This window comes from Schistocerca gregaria, chromosome 1 (assembly GCF_023897955.1).
Source record: "Schistocerca gregaria isolate iqSchGreg1 chromosome 1, iqSchGreg1.2, whole genome shotgun sequence".
Lineage (NCBI taxonomy): Eukaryota > Metazoa > Arthropoda > Insecta > Orthoptera > Acrididae > Schistocerca > Schistocerca gregaria.
This window is the reverse complement of record NC_064920.1, coordinates 198,396,420-198,416,003: the sequence shown is the minus strand read 5'-3', so window position 1 is coordinate 198,416,003 and position 19,584 is coordinate 198,396,420. Positions and strand designations below refer to the sequence as shown.

The following is a 19,584-nucleotide window of genomic DNA, read 5'->3' as shown; positions in this document are numbered from 1 at the left end:
GCCCCAGTTGTACAGCCGACTTTGCTAGTGATGGTTCACTGACTTCTACACTCTCATTTGCCGAGACGATCGTTAGCATAGCCTTCAGCTACGTTATTTGTTACGACCTAGCAAGATGTCAGTATCCGTAATATTGATATTGTGAATCATGTACCATAAAGAGCTACGTTCTCCGTTAATGGATTAAAGTTAAGTATTCCATCAGCTACGTCCGTTTTTCTCAATTCTAATTCCCTTATCATGTGCCAGACCTCACACCAGCCTGCGTGAGCTAAAACGCGCGCATTTCGGCCTCCTTTAGGAACACGGTTGGCTCGCCTGCCAACCACAAAGTAGAAAGTTACTGGTATCGGGAGGCTCAGGTGAGCTGCCGTAATGGTTACGTAATTCAAGTACCATTACAACCCCAACTAAAATTTCCTGCTCGTGACATTTTAGCATCAAATGTGGGTTCAGTACTCCGTGAGTGAGCACATTTTTTTGTGCTCTCGATGCAGCTTGATATGAAACAGAGTAACGACATTTTTGGCAACCAGCATGGTGCTTGATATGTGAACTACCAAAGTAGGATATTGTGGAGAGAGTAAGGCATACAGGTTATTTCAATTAAGCAAAGAAAAATTAATTAAGAAAATAAGATTCGGGAGGGTGAGGGTATGCTAGCTGTTCCTAAAAATTTTCATGGACAGGAAAGATTATACAATGCAGGCTTTTACAGCCAGTACATACATTCTCTCAGGCACTGTGCCTTGTGCCATGGCACTAGTTCCCATAAAACAAAAAAACACTGACAACTTAGAGAAAATTATTTATTCCATTCACAGGGAAGAACACTGTATCACCACCAGGTACAATGATGTAGGCTGGGCAGAAAAGAGGGCAGAATGTCAATCACTGGATTCCTGTTTAAATCACAAGGAGATTCAAGTTTCAGGAGCAGCAAGGAACAGCCTAAGTTAGATCTATCACCTACTGATGCTGACTATATCGCCCCAGCTTCAGGTTGTCAAGAGACACTCTGATTACAAAGGTAAGAAAGTTAAAGCTCTGAATTCTGAGACAGTGGACCAATCAAACTTTTTTGAGACAGCAAAGGTGCACTTGATATAGCCAAAACAACTTGTTACAATTGACAAACCAAAAATATCAGTACCAGACATCATTTTAGTAGAGAAAAATAGACTCAGCTGAAGTTATAGTAGAACTAATTCCAACACAACACATCTTCCTGATATGTTGGCAAAGTTACTGTCAGTAAACTGACAGCAAATGATTAAATAATTTAAGATTCTACAGGCACTGATTCTGGTGTGGTGTTGTAAATGAATATCAATGCTTGCACTGTGTCTCACATGCACTGGTGTGTATGCTGCCCCACCACCTGCCACAAGTCACATCTCATAAGCCACATCTCACTGCAGTTAGTGCAAGTGCCAAAAAACTAGCAGAGACCCTCGTCTCTGGATCGGACTATTTGTATTATGATAGCTTTCCATTTTGAGATTTTATGAAAACTGAAAAGAAAATTGAGGATGTATTAGATGACAATCAGTTTGCCTTTAGGAAAGGTAAAGGACTCAGAGGAATTCTGACATTGAGGTTGATAATGGAAGAAAAAAAAGAAGAAGAAGAAGAAGAAGAAGAAGAAGAAGAAGAAGAAGAAAGGAAAACACATTATATGATTTTTCAACCTGGGAAAAGCATTCAACAATGTAAAACAGCGCAAGATTTTCGAAATTCTGAGAATAACAGAGGTAAGCTACAGGGAGAGACGTAATGTACGACATGTACGAGAGACAAGAGGGAATAATAAGATTGGATGACCAAGAACAAACAGCTCGTAGTAAATGAGTGCAAGACCGGAATGTAGTCTTTTGCCCCTTCTGTTCTATCTGTACATTGAAGAAGCAATGATGGAAATAAAAGAAAGGTTCAGGAGTGGAACTGAAATTCAAGGTGAAAGGATATCAATTATATGATTTGCTGATGATATTGCTGAGTGGAAGTGAAGAAGAATTATGTGATCTGCTGGATGGAATGAACAGCCTGATGAGTACATAATAGGGACTGATAGTAAATCAAACAAAGACAAAAATAATGAGAAATAGCAGAAATGAGAATAGCAAGAAACTTGACATCAGGATTCATGGTCACGAAGTAGATGGATGAATTTAAGGAATTCTGCTAACTAGGCAGCAAAATAACCAATGAAGGTCAGAGCGAGGAGGACAGCAAAAGCAGACTACCGCTGGGAAAAAGGGTACTCCTGCCCAATAGAAGTCTACTAGTATCAAACACAGGCCTTAATTTGAGAGAGATATTTCTGAGAATGTACAATTAGAGCATAGCATTGTATGGTAGTGTAACATGGGCTGTGGGAAAACCAAAACAGAAGAAAATCGTAGCATTTGAGATGTGGTGCTAGTGACGACTGTCGAAAATTAGGAGGAGTGATAAGGTACGGAATGAGCAGGTTCTGCACAGAATGTAGTGGAAAACACTGACAATGAGAAGGGGGCACGATGAAAGGACATCTGTAAAAGACAGCAGGGAATGCCTTTCATGGTACTAGAGGGAGCTGTAGAGGGCAAAAACTATAGAGTAGGATGGACATTGGAATACATCTAGCAAATAATTGAGGATGTAGGTTGCAAGTGCTATTCTGAGATGAAGAGGTTGGTACAAGAAAGAAATTCATGGTGCAGCAAACCGGTCAGAAGACAGATTTTCTTTTTCTTTTTCTTTCTTTTTTAAAATGTTGTTCCCAGAATTTCAGCACAGGATAGAAACAGTGGCTTATAGAAAATTTTTACAGTCGGTACCTTACTTTGCTTGGACAAGTGCTGAGCTATAAAATGATTATAGAGTTCAGTTTTCATTTCACATGCCCTTAGTCTGAGCCCTTGTCTACGTAATATAAATTCATTGTGAGCTCATAACTATTTTGCTGGAAGGCTATAACACAGCTTATGATAGATATAAATATGCTTACAGTTTTCAGCATGTTTAAGAACCCTAGGGAACACCATACCAGGCTATTCAAAGAGAAGGAACAGATTTCAAACATACATTGCTTCCAAATTGCAAAAGATAGAAACACAATTCCAGCATTCCTGAAAGAGAGAAGTTCAAATTTTTATGCATTCAATATGAGCACCAATTGTTACATGACAAATATGAAAATGGTGGCTCATTTACTGCCACACATGAAACAGCTGGTCTCTCGATACTGAATTCACAGCTTCAAAAGTAAGAAATTCTCCAAGCATTTGTGATGTTACCTGAATGACATCATTCCAGGACACCAGATTGGAGGAGAAGCTACAATGCGACAACTGCTAGGTCGAGAATAAATCGACATATCGTGATAACAAAGTCTGTAAATAATGCTGTATACTGGCATCGTTATTTCACTTAGTTTTCTGTAAAAGTAACTGTGTGATCATTTGCTGCCATTATCACATAATAGAAGCAAGTTCATAATTTTCAGTTTCTTCATTTTGAGTAACTATGACTTCCCTTATTATGCGGAAACCATATTTCTTTTAGGGTATGGCTAAAAGGAGTCTCCCAGTGTGTCAGAGTGAAAGACTCAGAAATAAACAGACACAATTTTTGTGTAGAGAAAGAAATAGCATTGTTGACATTCACAAAGATAATACATCTGTTTTATTTGATGGTCATTATATTAACACGTGAGCATTGAAAATCACAGTACTGATTTTTAAAATTAATTATACAAAGAGTCCAATGAAAATTATATAAATCTAAAGGAACTTTACTACAGATGTCCACAAAAGAAAAAGATCATGTTTATGCATAGCCATTGGTCGTGGTAATAGGAAGTACACACACACACACACACACACACACACACACACACACACACACACACACACACGAAGAAAATTTTTCTTAAGTCTCTGACATTGCTAAAAATTTCTACCACATTTAATGACCAGGTGCTGTGGTAGAAATGATGCACGAAAGTAATAAAATTTTGTGAAGTTGCAAACTTCTAGGGATGTTCATGTTCAAATGCTGCAGGTAGTGAATTTGCAGTAACACATGCATACTGGACAGCTACAATATGCAACTGTTTACATTGTTGTTGTTGTTGTTGCCGCCAACAGTGGAAAATGCATCGTACAGTATACTGTATTTACTCAAATCGAAGCCGCACTTTTTTTCCAGTTTTTGTAATCCAAAAAACCACCTGTGGCTTAGAATTGAGTGCAAAGCAAGCGAAAGTACTGAAAAATGTTGGTAGGTACCGCCACAACTAACTTTTGGCATCTAATATATTTAGCACAAAAAAGTGATTTTAAATGAATTTGTTAAGGAACAACGTCAGAAATTGCTGCCTGTGAATGCCGAAATTCTAAAAATTAAGGCACAAGAAATTGCTAGAGAGCAAAAAATCAAAAATTTTACAGCGACTCGCAGCTGGATTAATCTGTTTATCAAGTGCTGGGGTTTTTCACTTCAGAGGTACAGAAGCTGCATAAAAATTATGAAGAAAAACTTGTGGAATTTCAGCACTTCATAATCAGGCGGCACACGGAAAAGCAATACCTTTTTGGTCAGATAGGAAATGCTGACCAAACTCATGTATATTTTGACATTTCGTCAAATTATACGGTTGACACTAAAGGAAAGAAAGACATAAGTGTTCTTACATCAGAGGGTGAAAAACAGTGGATGTGCATCATGCTTGCTTGCACAGCAGATGGACATAAATTACCCCCATTCATAGTTTTCAAGTGAAAGACTTCAGCAAAATCTGAAATGTTTCCAAAAACTGTAATTGTACGAGTAAACAAAACTGGGTGGTTTTCGGAGGACATGGTGCTAGTTTGGATTAGGCATGTGCGGAATCGTCGTCCTGGCGCAATGCTTGGTTTATGCAGTCTGTTGGTAGTAGACGCGTACGCAGGACACACGACACCTGGAGTAAAACAAAAATTAAAGGAAAGCAAAACGCACTTGGCAGTAATTCCAGGCAGCTTTTCAGTAGTTGCAGAGGCGACAGTCTGGATAATTTACTGATCTAGCCCTGTAACACTAACCAAAACGGCCTTGCTGTTGTGGTACTGCGAACGGCTGAAAGCAAGGGGGAAACTACAGCCGTAATTTTTCCCGAGGGCATGCAGCTTTACTGTATGGTTAAATGATGATGGCGTCCTCTTGGGTAAAATATTACGGAGGCAAAATAGTCCCCCATTTGGATCTCCAGGCGGGGACTACTCAAGAGGATGTCGTTATCAGGAGAAAGAAAACTGGCGTTCTACGGGTCGGAGCATGGAATGTCAGATCCCTTAATCGGGCAGGTAGATTAGAAAATTTAAAAAGGGAAATGGATAGGTTAAAGTTAGATATAGTGGGAATTAGTGAAGTTCGGTGGCAGGAGGAACAAGACTTCTGGTCAGGTGACTACAGGGTTATAAACACAAAATCAAATAGGGGTAATGCAGGAGTAGGTTTAATAATGAATAGGAAAATAGGAATGCCGGTAAGCTACTACAAACTGCATAGTGAACGCATTATTGTGGCCAAGATAGATACGAAGCCAACGCCTACTACAGTAGTAACAAATTTATATGCCAACTAGCTCAGCAGATGATGAGGAAATATATGAAATGTATGATGAGATAAAAGAAATTATTCAGGTCGTGAAGGGAGACAAAAATTTAATAGTTATGGGTGACTGGAATACGAGAGTAGGAAAAGGGAGAAAAGGATACATAGTAGGTGAATATGGATTGGGGCTAAGATAATGACGCCTGGTAGAATTTTGTGCAGAGCATAAGTTAATCATAGTTAACACCTGGTTCAAGAAACGTGAAAGAAGGTTGTATACACGGAAGAAGCCTGGAGATACTAAAAGGTTTCAGATAGCTTATATAATGGTAAGACAGATTTAGGAGCCAGATTTTAAATTTTAAGCCATTTCCAGGGGCAGAAGTGGACTCTTACCACAATTTATTGGTTATGACCTGTAGATTAAAAATGAAGAAACTGCAAAAAGGTGGGAACTTAAGGAGATAGGACCTGGATAAACTGAAAGAACCCGAGGTTGTACAGAGTTTCAGGGAGAGCATAAGGGAGCAATTGACAGGAATGGGGGAAAGAAATATAGTAGAAGAAGAATGGGTAGCTTTGGGGAATGAAATAGTGAAGGCAGCAGAGGATCAAGTAGGTAAAAAGACAAGGGCTCGTAGAAATCCTCGGGTAACAGAAGAGATACTGAATTTAATTGATGAAAGGAGAAAATACAAAAATGGAGCAGGCAAAAAGGAATACAAATGTTTCAAAAATGAGATCGACAGGAAGTGCAAAATGGCTAAGCAGGGATGGCTGGAGGACAAATGTAAGGATGTAGAGGTTTATCTCACGAGGGGTAAGACAGATACTGCCTACAGGAAAATTAAAGAGACCTCCGAGAAAAGAGAACCCCTTGCATGAATATCAAGGGCTCAGATGGAAACCCAGTTATAAGCAAAGAAGCGAAAGCAGAAAGGTGCAATGAGTATATAGAGGGTCTATAGAAGGGCGATGTCCTTGAGGACAATATTATGGAAATGGAAGGAGGAGGTAGATGAAGATGAAATGGGAGACATGATACTGCGTGAAGAGTTTCACAGAGCACGGAAAGACCTAACTCGAAACAAGGCCACAGGAGTAGACAACATTCCATTAGAACTACTGACAGCCTTGGGAGAGCCAGTCCTGGCAAAACTCTACCATCTGGTGAGCAAGATGTATGAGACAGACGAAATTCCCTCAGACTTCGAGAAGAATATAATAATTCCAATCCCAAAGAAAGCAGGTGTTGACAGATGTGAAAATTACTGAACTATCTGTTTAATAAGTCACAGCTGCAAAATACTAACGCGAATACTTTACAGACAACTGGAAAAACTGGTAGAAGCCGACCTCGGGGAAGATCAGTTTGGATTCCGTAGAAATGTTGGAACACGTGAGGCAATACTGACCCTACGACTTATCTTAGAAGAAAGATTAAGGAAAGGCAAACCTACATTTCTAACATTTGTAGACTTAGAGAAAGCTTTTGATAATGTTGAATGGAATACTCTCTTTCAAATTCTGAAGGTGGCAGGGGTAAAATACAGGGAGTGAAAGGCTATTTACAATTTGTACAGAAAGCAGTTGGCAGTTATAAGAGTCGAGGGACATGAAAGTGAGGCAGTGGTTGGGAAGGGAGTGAGACAGCGTTGTAGCCTCTCCCCGATGCTATTCAATCTATATATTGAGCAAGCAGCAAAGGAAACAAAAGAAAAGTTCGGATTACGTATTAAAATCCACGGAGGAGAAAAAAAAACACTGAGGTTCGCCGATGACATTGTAACTCTGTCAGACAGCAAAGGACTTGGAAGAGCAGTTTAACAGAATGGACAGTGTCTTGAAAGGAGGATATAAGATGAACATCAACAAAAGCAAAACGAGTATAATGGAATGTAGTCTAAGTCGGGTGATGCTGAGGGAATTAGATTAGGTAATGAGACGCTTAAAGTGATAAATGAGTTTTGCTATTTGGGGAGCAAAATAACTGATGATGGTCAAAGTAGAGAGGATATAAAATGTAGACTGGCAATGGCAAGGAAAGCGTTTCTGAAGAAGAGGAATTTGTTAACATCAAGTATAGATTTAAGTGTCAGGAAGTCCTTTCTGAAAGTATTTGTATGGAATACAGCCATGTATGGAAGTGAAACGTGGACAATAAATAGTTTAGACAAGAAGAGAATACAAGCTTTCGAAATGTGGTGCTACAGATGAATGCTGAAAATTAGATGGGTAGATCGCATAACTAATGATGAGGTATTGAAAAGAATTGAGGAGACGAGGAGTTTGTGGCATAACTTGACTAGAAGAAGGGATTGGTTGGTAGGACACGTTCCGAGACATCAAGGGATCATCAATTTAGTACTAGAGGGCAGCGCGTAGGGTAAAAATCGAAGAGGGAGACCAAGAGATGAATACACTAAGCAGATTTAGAAGGATGTAGGCTGCAGTAGGTACTGGGAGGTGAAGAAGCTTGCACAGGATAGAGTACAATGGAGAGCTGCATCAAATCAATCTCAGGACTGAAAACCACAACAACAAAAACTAAAAATCTACTTCAAAAATCCGACTGGCCAACATACATTCTGAATTGTTTCCTACCTGTGACAAGAGATGGTTGCTAATAGGAACTTTTCTGAATTGTGAATCACATGCAGTAATCTCTTCACCATAAGAATAATATGAATGTAAACATTATGCCCTCTATTTTTTTGGGTTTTCTGCTATCTCACTTAAATTCTCTCTGTCTAATAAACTACGAAAGTAGAGTGAAACAACAGCAAACGCAGAAGAGTACACATATCATGTCATGTTTATATTTGTATTATTCTTATGCTGGGTAGTGATACAGTCAGAAACAAAGCACGGCAAATGACTTGATTTTTAAGTCTAAGATGACTAATTTCTGTGCAGAATGTAATGTACTAAAAAGGCGTCCACAAAGATTTTCAAACACAGAAAATTTTTCGCTAGACTCTCGTTCAGAACATCATCTATCATATGCACTCTATTACTTGGTTTTTGTTGATCATTATCAAAGAAAGCAGCAGTCTAAGAACAAATAGCAGTCTCTTGCCATTGTTTCGCTAATGAGACAATTTCTCTCCTTTCTCATTGTATGCGGTAGTGCACACAAAAGCAAGCCATGCCGCGAGCGGTGACTGGTCTTAAACACTCATTATCAGAATGCGACAAACAATGCATGACAGCACAATAATGCATTTTCAGCCTAGAGTGACGTAAACACATATAACAAAGAGAACAGCACTTATCAGATCAAAGCAAAATAAGCAATTGATTCAAACCAGACGAAGTACAAGAAAAAGGAAGGGTACCCATATAAATATGGACGAAGCGCCGGGCGCAATGCAATGGCTACCTGGTAAAGCTTAACTGCTAAGCTTACGACTCGAACCAAACTACTGTTCGACCTAAATTGTGTCTCATGTTACAATGGACCAACTTTGTTTCAATTTGAAGGTGCGGTCTAAAACTTTTCTCCCCCCTTGAATTTAGTGTCTCAAATTTCAAGTGCGGCGTAGATTCTGGAATTTTATTTTTTTCCTTGATTTTGAGTCTCATTTTTCAGGTGTGGCTTAGATTCAAGTGCAGCTTAGATTCGAGTAAATAATGTAACCCCACTTTTCTGTTCCCGGAATTGACGTTTTCCTGCTGTTAACGACATTTTTTTATACGTCCCGTCAAATTTCCTATGCCCACAATGTTAATTTGCACTTGGTTTTGCGTCAGCATATTTATAATTTTCCTGTGATTTATGCTTCACGAAAAAAAAAAAAAAAAATGTGGTGAAAAAATGACACTGGCATCCAGTAGTATTTACAAATATTATGTGGTTAAGTTTCTTGACACAAGGGCACTCTACTCAGCAGATTTGAACCAGTAAACGTATAAAAGTTGGAACAATTCGTGCCCTATCTTCCACAACTGCCAAGCTTTACTTGGCATGGTTGTCAATGGGAGTAACTAGGTTTGTTCGAATGAAGATATCATGACAAATCACAACCATTTCCAAACTGTCTCTACTGCAAAAATGTAGTTTCGTGATTGTTGTGATCATCATGACACCTTTGTCAAACCATATTTCCATGTTTCGGCATTACACCACTTTGACAATTTATTCTCGTTCGCAAGTGCAGTATTTAGGTATGTATTTTTTGTGATGTACAAAACAAACAATTTGAGTGATAGTTTGCACATGCGCGGGTGTGTGTGGTTTTCTACATAACTGATGAGGCACAGTACCTGATAATCTCAAAAAGATGACTACAGTGTACGAGACACAGAATAGCACATATTCAAACACCATACAAAATACTTATTTACATATTTGCACTTGACAAAGAGAAAATTTTTTGAAATATGTTGTGAAACACAAATGGAGGAAATAGTAAAGCTTGCATTGGGTTGTTTACAAGTGAAAGCATACTACATGTGATTTGCTAAGTGTTTACTGGTTTCTGCATAAGTAAGACACCTCAGTAACATATTTATTATGAGTGGCTCCATGAATACAGAAACAAAATGGATGAGATGCCATTTATGCCTTACAAATATCCATGTAAGTTGCAAACAATGTCCGCAGCTTTCTTATGACACATGAAATACCAGGAAATGTGTATTCAAATTGTTTCACAGTTTAGCAACAATGGTGATAGTGTTAATGGTGATAGTTATCAATGTTATTATTTTGTTGTGCCATGACCTACTATGTTTATCGTACGTAAGAGGTTTTAGCAAAGTTTATGTGAATAAACTTATGTGTAATAACATTCACTTGTTTTAATAATATGACAATTTTAGCCTCCTTCACTCTATGGATCTAAACTTAGATCTGACAGCAACCTAAAATATTTAACATGTTCAATATTGAGGCATAGGTGATAAATTAATGATATCTCCAGAGCTAAACTTTTCATTGTCTGATGTAACCTCCCTTAGTTATAAGGTTCCATTATGGCACATCACCTGTCCAAGGAAAATCCAATAAACTGTTAACAACTGTAGCCCTAACACTTCACTCCAGCAAACAAAGGAAGGTGTACGTAGAGTCTAAAGGGAATTTTCTGAATGGGAAGACTTTCCTTGAACCATGTTATGAGTTGTTACTTGCCTGGGAAATTGCTCCCACAGCTCAGTGCAAGCCCCTCTCACTAGACTAACAATGGTAACAATGCCAATAGATGAACACTTAGTGATCATCACCTGAGGTTCTTGACCAAACATGGGAGCAAAGTGCCAATTCCAAAAACAGAAGCTCTCTCTGCTACTGGCAACAGGCTTCCCTATCTACCACTTAATTCAGCCAAGGACCCTTCAGACAGTGGTGTCTTCTCTCGGTGCACTCCATGTATTTCAAACCATGAAATAAATCAACCAATTTGTTTACCAAGTTTCTCTGCTCTTCCTTAGAAATTACCTATTCCGTATGCGCACTTATAAACCCTGACCCCTTCTCTCTTGCACAGCTGCACTGTTTTACATTAACAAACAAGTGAAAACCATAACACATGAAAATAAGAAATTCACAAGAGTGCGCAACAGCAATATTCCAGAATGAATCCATTCACTCTGATCATAGAGTCTTCTTTGGAGAGCTGAACCAACCAACAAGCTCACACCTGTGCCCGTACACACATTTCTTATACACAAAGTCCAATATGCAGACAATTAATGCCATAATGATAACGAGTGACACATGGTGGTTAGAACTAATCATGAATGCATGTGTGCATTACATCTGCAACATTTGTCAATATGATCATGTCAGTGCTTCAAACATCCACTTAGGGTAGTTGCTGCTAGACAAGTTACGTGACTTTCACATGCTGTGTGCACTTCACTGGTTCCTCAGTATGCAAGCAGCCCAGTATCCTACATCAGAGCTTAAACACATTTCATGCCATCATAATCAAAATGCAAGGTCTCACTTATCCTGTATCCTAGTTGTACCGATTCATAAAACAAAAACCACTGGCAAATTCATTCGCTGTCGCTGCTGTCCATTCCTGGAACAAGCTGCCCTGCACTCTGCACACAATTCATTGCCCTGCTGCTTTTAAGTAGTAGTTTCAGCACTTTCTACTGTCATCTGCTTTACATTTCCCCAAAAACTACTGTTTATGGCCAACTTTCCCCTCTATCAAATAGTAAAGACTATCTTCCTATTTTTTCCCAGTTATGCTTCATTCTCTTTTCCTTTCTCTAGAAGACCCATCAACCCTTTTCCCCCTCATGTTCATTAACTGTGTGTTATCATATTCCCCTTTCCCTTCCTCTTGCACCACTTTCTATTATGCTCATTGATGCTAGCATTCATAGTAAAAAAAACAACCTCATTTACCATAATTTCTACTTACTGTTGTACTGATGTATGAAAATAAACTGTCCATTTGCATTTTTTATCTGTGTTATCATAAGTTACATTTTAGAAACATAGTATAACATGTTTACTGTAATGTGTGCAATGTAAAATATGTACAATGCATGGTTAGAGGTCAGAGATGGTCTGATGGCTCTAAACTTGCAAAGTTTCACACATGTACTATGACAATTAATTATTGTTTGTTACTCATCACACATATCATATTTATAGCGGTGTCACTATTTTCCTGGTTATGCAGCAAAGAACACTACTGCTGGGTCTTATTTTGATATTGGCTTACCAACAATTTGAACATGAAGATGACAGTTTAAACAGTCAAAATTGGTAGTGAATCACATAAAGGTTTTCTTGTGCAGCTAATGACTGACTTTTTTTTTATCTCTATTATAACACAAAAGGCCAGCAAATAACTGCAACAGCTCTCATATGTTACAAGAGAAATCACAGTATTTCTTAAATCACATAAATAGTAGCTTCTGAAAATAAAGAGAATGTCTCATGCAACACAGAAAGTCTTTCATACAAAATTCATGATAGTGAAACAAGGTTTTTCAGAGTGATATTACTGTAAGCAAAGGTACACGTATTTTGTTGTGAGGGGTAGAATACAATGAACAATCTCTTTTAGTAATAATCACAGTGGGGGAAAGAATCAGCCATGGGGTATTAACAAAGTACTGTTTCAACTTCTATCATTCCATAACACAATGGAAAAGGTAGGGAGATATATTAAAACCAAAGATTCCATGACTTACCAAGCGGGAAAACGCTGGTAGACAGGCACAATAAAAAAAACACACACACAAAATTTCTAGCTTTCGCAACCCACGGTTGCTTTGTCAGGAAAGAGGGAAGGAGAGGGAAAGATGAAAGGATGCCTGCTTGTGTCTGTGTGTGTGTGTGTGTGTGTGTGCACGTGTGTGTGTGCACGTGTGTGTGTGTGTGCACGTGTGTGTGTGTGTGTGTGTGTGTGTGTGTGTGTGTGTGTGTGTGTGTGTGGGCGCGCGCGCGCACGGGCACCTGTATACCTGTCCTTTTTTCCCCCTAAGTGTTTCCGCTCCCGGGATTGGGATGAATCCTTACCCTCTCCCTTAAACCCACATACTTTCATTACACTGCTACAATGAACAGCTAGTGCCAGCAATGAGGTCAAATTATTCTGAATAAGGAGTTCAGTTCTGTCAATGGACTATATTTTGTAATGCATACATTGAGAGTGCTGGTCATAATTCTGAATTGGTGCTATGAGCTTAAATTGTTTCTTTAAAGTTTAAGTTGTCTATGTAGAAAAACTCTAAATATTGATTTATGATAATTACTACTTTTTGTATAATTTTGGGCCTAAACATCTGACACACTGTGTATTAACATTTCCCCAAATATAGAAATATTGCTATGTTACATTCATGAATTAAGTGAATGATGTGGAAATTCGGAGTGGTCTCTTAACAGTAGTCCTTAGCAATTTAAGGAAGTCATGGTAAACCTAAATCTGGAGGACAGAACGGGAATTTGAAATAATGTGTCTCGCCACTGGGCCACCTCACTTTGACACCTTTATAAAACAAAAAGTTAAATACTATACCTTGCTTCTCTTTTCTTCATATACAGAATAGAGCTGTTCACATTCATGGACTAATGAAGACAATTGCTGCTTTAAGTCACCTAGTTGGCTGTTATTGTTCTCAATATCTTCCAGTTTAACTTCTATCTGTAATTAAGAATGAGAGAAAAAAATTACATTTCCTTGTTGTACACAAAGAGTCACAAATTACAGTCAACATTTTACTAAAGTAAGGCATTGAAAAATGTATTCTACAAGGGACAAAATTAAAGTCGAATCCCAGTATTTGTCCACTATACAGCACCAGAGGAACCACTGAAAATTAAATCTAATTGATATGTAACAATTATCATGTTCCTGAAAAGTGCTTAAAGTGTCTTCCCAGCAATAGATACACCGTTCCTGTCAAACACAACTAGCTCTTTATTTGCACGAAGTGTTGAGAGCTATTGACAAGGGATTTCAGATCAATTCCATATTTCTGTATTTCCGGAAGGCTTTTGACACTGTATCACGCAAGCGGCTTGTACTGAAATTGTGTGCTTCCCAAGCGGCTTGTAGTGAAATTGCGTGCTTATGGAATATCGTTTCAGTTATGTGACTGGATTTGTGATTTCCTGTCAGAGGTGTCACAGTTCGTAGTAACTGATGGAAAGCCATAGAGTAAAACAGAAGTGATTTCTGGGGTCCCCCAAGGTAGTGTTATAGGCCCTTTGGTTTGGGAGACAATCTGAGCAGCCATCTTAGGTTGTTTGCCGATGACGCTGTCGTTTATCAACTAATAAAGTCATCAGAAGATCAAAACAAATTGCAAACGATTTAAAAAACATATCTGAAAGGTCCGAAAATTGGCAGTTGACCCTAAATAATGAAAAGTGTGAAGTCATACACGAGTGCTAAAAGGAATTCAATAAACTTCAGTTACACAATAAAACTGTCTAATCTAAAGGCCATAAATTCAACTAAATACCTAGGAATTACAATTACAAACAACATAAATTGGAAGGAACACACAGAAAATGTTGTGGGGAAGGCTAACAAAAGACTGTGTTTTATTGGCATGACACTTAGAAAATGTAACAGGTCTAAGGAGACTGCCTATACTACAGTAGTCCGTCTTCTTTTAGAATACTGCTGAGCAGTGTGGGATCCTTAGAGAGAACTGATGGAGTACATTGAAAAAGTTCAAAGAAGGGCAGCATGTTTTGTATTATCATGAAATATAGGAGAGAGTGTCACTGAAATGATACAGGATTTGGGCTGGACATCATTAAGAGAAAGGCATTTTTCATTGTGAGGGAATCTTCTCACAAAATTCCAATTACCAACTTTCTCCTCCAAATGCAAAAATATTTTGTTGACACTGACCTACATAAGGAGAAATGATCACCATGATAAAATAAGGGAAATCAGAGCTCGTACAGAAAGATATAGGTGTTCGTTCTTTCCGCAGTAATGATGAATAGGGTGCTGTCAGGAGGTTTCTGTCATCTGTTTTGCACGTAACCTGTATACGGATGGATGTCATGCATCTCCAAGTTGGGACAGAAATTGCAGTATACCGAGAGTTGCGGTACCTCCATGTCCTTTGTATAGCTACTGTGAGTCAATGTCTTTGCTTAAATTAGTGTGAAGTGCCACTGAGTAAAAGCATGCACTGTAAAATGAGGAGTGAAATCACAGCAGAACAGAAGAAACTATTAACATTAGCCAAAAGTCAGTTTCAAATGCCAGAACTCAAAATATCCCTATGAAATTTTTCTGCATTATGCAACAATGTAATGCAAGAAGTTGTATACTGTGATATATTATATGATGTAACTGAGTGAAAAAGTAATGCAAATATTCATTTGCAGAAAGCTGAAATATGGTAAAGTTTTTCAGATTTCAGCACAAGCATAACTGCAGCAGTAACAATGTCCATGGAACTATACCGACAAGTTCCAAAGCAAATTTAATTACAGATGCAGCAGTTTAGAGCTTCAAGAAGACAACAAGTTTGAATCTGAACACACATATATCGTTACAGGGGAAAACTGCATGCCACAAATAAACCTGTGGTTTCAAAAACGAAGAAATAGCCACTTCTGAATACATATTTATTGGATTTTGAGTGCTAATTTTTTTAATGGTATGATACTATTATTTAGACAATACTGTTATTCTGTGTGACAGAAGATAATTCAAATATTCCAAATGACTATTGTTCAGTTAATAGAGCACTCTGTTTTGAAAAAGGTTTTGCTGGAAAAAACGTATTCTCTACAACAGATATGAAGTTTTACTAGTACAGATCAGAAATTTTTAAATTCGACTTTTTCATCATTTTGGTTCCTATGAGACTATAATTCCCACAAATGGATTTAATTTGAAAGGCTGATTTAATACATGAACCAGCATACACAAGTTTCAAAGATGCAGCTAGATATAAAAATATTGCAGAGTAGGATAGCATGGCATTCGTCACTTGCCTCTTTCTGGAGATCCTGTAGCCTATCACGTAACTGCTTAAGTGTAATTTGTTTGTTGGTGAAAGCTATTTTTACTTGCTCCTGATTAGCAGAATCGGCAGCTGCATTTAACTTGTTGCGAGCTTCTAGCCTTGCCTTTTCTTGACTCAATGTAAGAAGCCTTTGATTCTGTTCCTTCAGTCGGGTCTTTAAGGCACTCATTTCAGCAAGTTGCGAATCACGAGTACTGCGCATCCCGTCAATTGTTGACTTTACGCCAGACACTCCAATCCTTGTCTCACTGATTTTCTGAGACAATTCTTTCACTTTTTCATTCTGTAAAAGTGAGTACAATTAAAATACATCCTGTTAACATTTATTATACAGTTTACACATCAAATATATTCAGCATACCAACTGTGATAACTCAATGCTGAGATTCTGATTCTTGGCTTTTAATTGCAAAACTTTTTCTTGTTCTTTCTGCCTGCGCTGTTGTAATTCTTGACACCGCTGTTTCTCCCATTCCAGCTGCCTTTGCCGCTCCATTTCCCTGAAATGAATTTTACATGAGCAACACCTAATTTCTCTTGCTTTACTTAGTTTGTGGTTACAGACTTGTTTGTCCAACAACAAAACGCATTCAATCAATTTAAAATAAATTTATGCATCAAATTCTAATATACCTTCTTGCAGCTTCACGTTGTTCTTGTGCTCTTCGCCTTTGCTCTTCTTTTTCCTGTTCTGCTTCTCTTTGCCTTTGTAGCTGCTTTTCAAATTCAAGCTGCCTTCGCCGCTCCTGTTCTTGTCTATACACGCACATACAAAATAGCTAAATTAGTTCTGGTATCATTTTAACATAGTCGTCAGGAACATGTAGAAAACGGGTGCCCATGAATCAAGCAGAAACAATGACAACACAAGGCATTTAATGATATAATTATTGTATGTCCTTTAACAAAATGATGGGATAGGTAAGTTACATAAAAACTGGAATGACTATCCAAAACACAAAGGATTCCATCTGATCACTCAGTACTAGGCTTTTGGGCTTTTCATTTTGTCCAGTACTTTTATATCTTTACGTGCTAATGGTGGTGGCTTTTCCAATAATTTTAGCGGTTGAGGAGGCTGTTTGTTACGGTGTTAAAGATTTTTGTTAACTATTGTTAGTTTCATCTTCCAAGCTGGGAGAAACATTATTTTCAATACAGACTCCATCATTTATAGGGTAAATCAAGTGGAATGACATTATTCTCACTTCTAACGAGCAAGATTCTCCCTGTTGTAATAGCTGGGGCAATTTCATCCTTGAAAATTGAGAATAAGATCTTTGTAACGTCAACTATTTTACCCACTACATAAATGGTGCTTTTTCTTCTCAGTATTGGCAGCAACGATCAGTTGACTATCATCACTGTATGAACTTTCATCTTACCTACAATACATTGATCAATCTTTGTACTCTACCATGGAGTGCTCAGCTGTAACATTGCAAGCTCTTCTGGTGGTAGACATAAGGCCACATCATTAGATGGATAAGTGCAGGCTCTACATGTTGAGATAACATGGAAACTTAAAAAAGTTAATGGCATGATTTTTTCACTCTGTAGAATCATCATTTTAATTTGTTATCTGCATTTATTGTAAACATTCATCAAGCTTATTTTATCCTGAGATCACATCTTTCCAACAAATTGTGACTTCTCTTATCAGGGTGTCCCCACTTATGAAGCCCCTTTATAAAACTCAACACATTTCTTTCATTTTTATGCCCTCTTTTATTGACAGTGTGTCATGTGCAAAATAGTCATTGTGGTGTTGATACTCACGACCCCATAGAGTACCTCACCACAATCAGCAAGTCATGCTCTAAACACTTGTAGCACTGTAGTTGTATGAGTTGCCAGGAGCCTCAGCTGCCAACACATGGCCATCATGTACATGGATAGAGATTGCTCGACACCTCGTTAAATACCGTAGCACTGAGCTACGAGATACAGTTCTCTTCAGTGCACTGAGTCGTGTGCAGTCTTCAGTTACCGCTGAAGTCTACAAGCTCTGGTGTTCATCTGTTGTCTCCAAGGTGGATGCTCCATAGGCATCGTAGACCAGCCCTGGTCTATGCAGGCATTACTCAGAGGCATAGTTACAGGACTTTAATATTTTAAGGACTTGTAATAATTGTGCTGGACATTTCACAAGAAGTGCAATATTTAACTGAAAATTTCTTCATATTTAATAAATATAATATTGGGAATCTTTCTTACTGAAGATGAACCATGTTGTCCTCCTGCATTCCTAACAGCCATGCAGATGTTTGCTTACTTTTGAAATAATTTTTCTATGGGTACTGGTTGTGTATGTGTCGGTGTACTTACATTTTCCGCCCTGTTGTGCAACTTTTAAGGATATCTCTTTCTACAGCTATTGCATGCACCATTTTCCATGTCTTGTTTTCATACTTCACTCTCACCTTTGTTTTCCCTTTACCCGAATTTAACAGAAAAGATATGATCACTAATTATGATCATGAGAACTATTGTGGTGAGTCTCCTGTCCTGGAGGAGAACTTTGCGTGTGCGTGTGCATGAGAGAGAGACATGGATAGAGGGGATTGAGAAGCAGTTTTTGGATACTTGAATGCTACGTTTTATGTGGGGAAATGTCATTGTATAATCCACTGAGGATTGCAAACAGTGCTTTGTTGCACTTGCAAACAGTGTTTTGTTGCACAGCGTTGTATTTTCATTAAAGACTTTCTTTCCTTGTATCACTATTTGGATTTTGTAGGTTCTCCCCTGTTGTGCATTTTTAATGAAGATTACCACTTTCTCTGAGGTTTTTAAGACCAGTCTCAATGATGTTTGGGTGGTGGTTTACTTGTATGAGATCTGCAAAAGTGGAGTGTGTACTGTTTAAGCTCTGGGGTATTCAGAATATATAGTTTTACAATTTCTGCATGTCTGGTCTCTGTAGACAGATTGGCGTGAAGTAGAGTTTAACTGATTTATTTACTTGGTCCAGAAAATCATATTTTAGTTGACTGTTTGTACTTATGATATAGGCCAATGAGTAAACATAATTATTTATGGTTACAGTGGTCATTGTGACTACATGAGCAATGCAATCAAAGCACATAATAATGCAGACTGACAGGCTACATTGCTTGGACATTATCACTTAGTCTTGCTTAATAACTACTGCTAAGTAAATTACAGTATAAAATGACATAATGTATAATTAATAACATTTAATAAAGGAAGTTTGCTTATTATGCTGTTCCATAAAGATTCCTGCTTTGGAAAACTTGTCTGTGAATGTGTTCTTAGTGTAAAGATTTGTCTGTGTGTGTTGCTTGTATGGGAAGATACTTTTAGTCCTCATTCTTCAGAATGCTCCCCACCCTGTGGACATGTTTCTTGCTGTATGTCAGTATGTGCCATGCTGCATCCTTTGTAAGACATTCCTTTTTCCCCATGTTTGCCATGTGCTGATGTTCTGGCTTTTTGCTGTAGATTGTAATTTACTTTTTATTTTGTTGTTCAGTTTGTTTGTACTTTGTGTGTTGTACCCATTCTCCT

General features: G+C 38.1%; 1 protein-coding gene across 1 annotated transcript in view; it reads right to left on the bottom strand.

Moving 5' to 3' along the window:
* LOC126336676 (intersectin-1) overlaps positions 1 to 19,584 on the bottom strand; it is a 300,485-nt gene that overhangs the window by 200,846 nt on the left and 80,055 nt on the right. Inside the window, exons 10-13 of the mRNA XM_050000627.1 lie at positions 16,687 to 16,809; positions 16,415 to 16,553; positions 16,022 to 16,336; positions 13,572 to 13,697 (exon numbers count right to left, since the gene is read on the bottom strand). Of these exons, the coding sequence (XP_049856584.1) occupies positions 13,572 to 13,697; positions 16,022 to 16,336; positions 16,415 to 16,553; positions 16,687 to 16,809 (703 nt within the window). The remainder of the gene's footprint in view (positions 1 to 13,571; positions 13,698 to 16,021; positions 16,337 to 16,414; positions 16,554 to 16,686; positions 16,810 to 19,584) is intronic.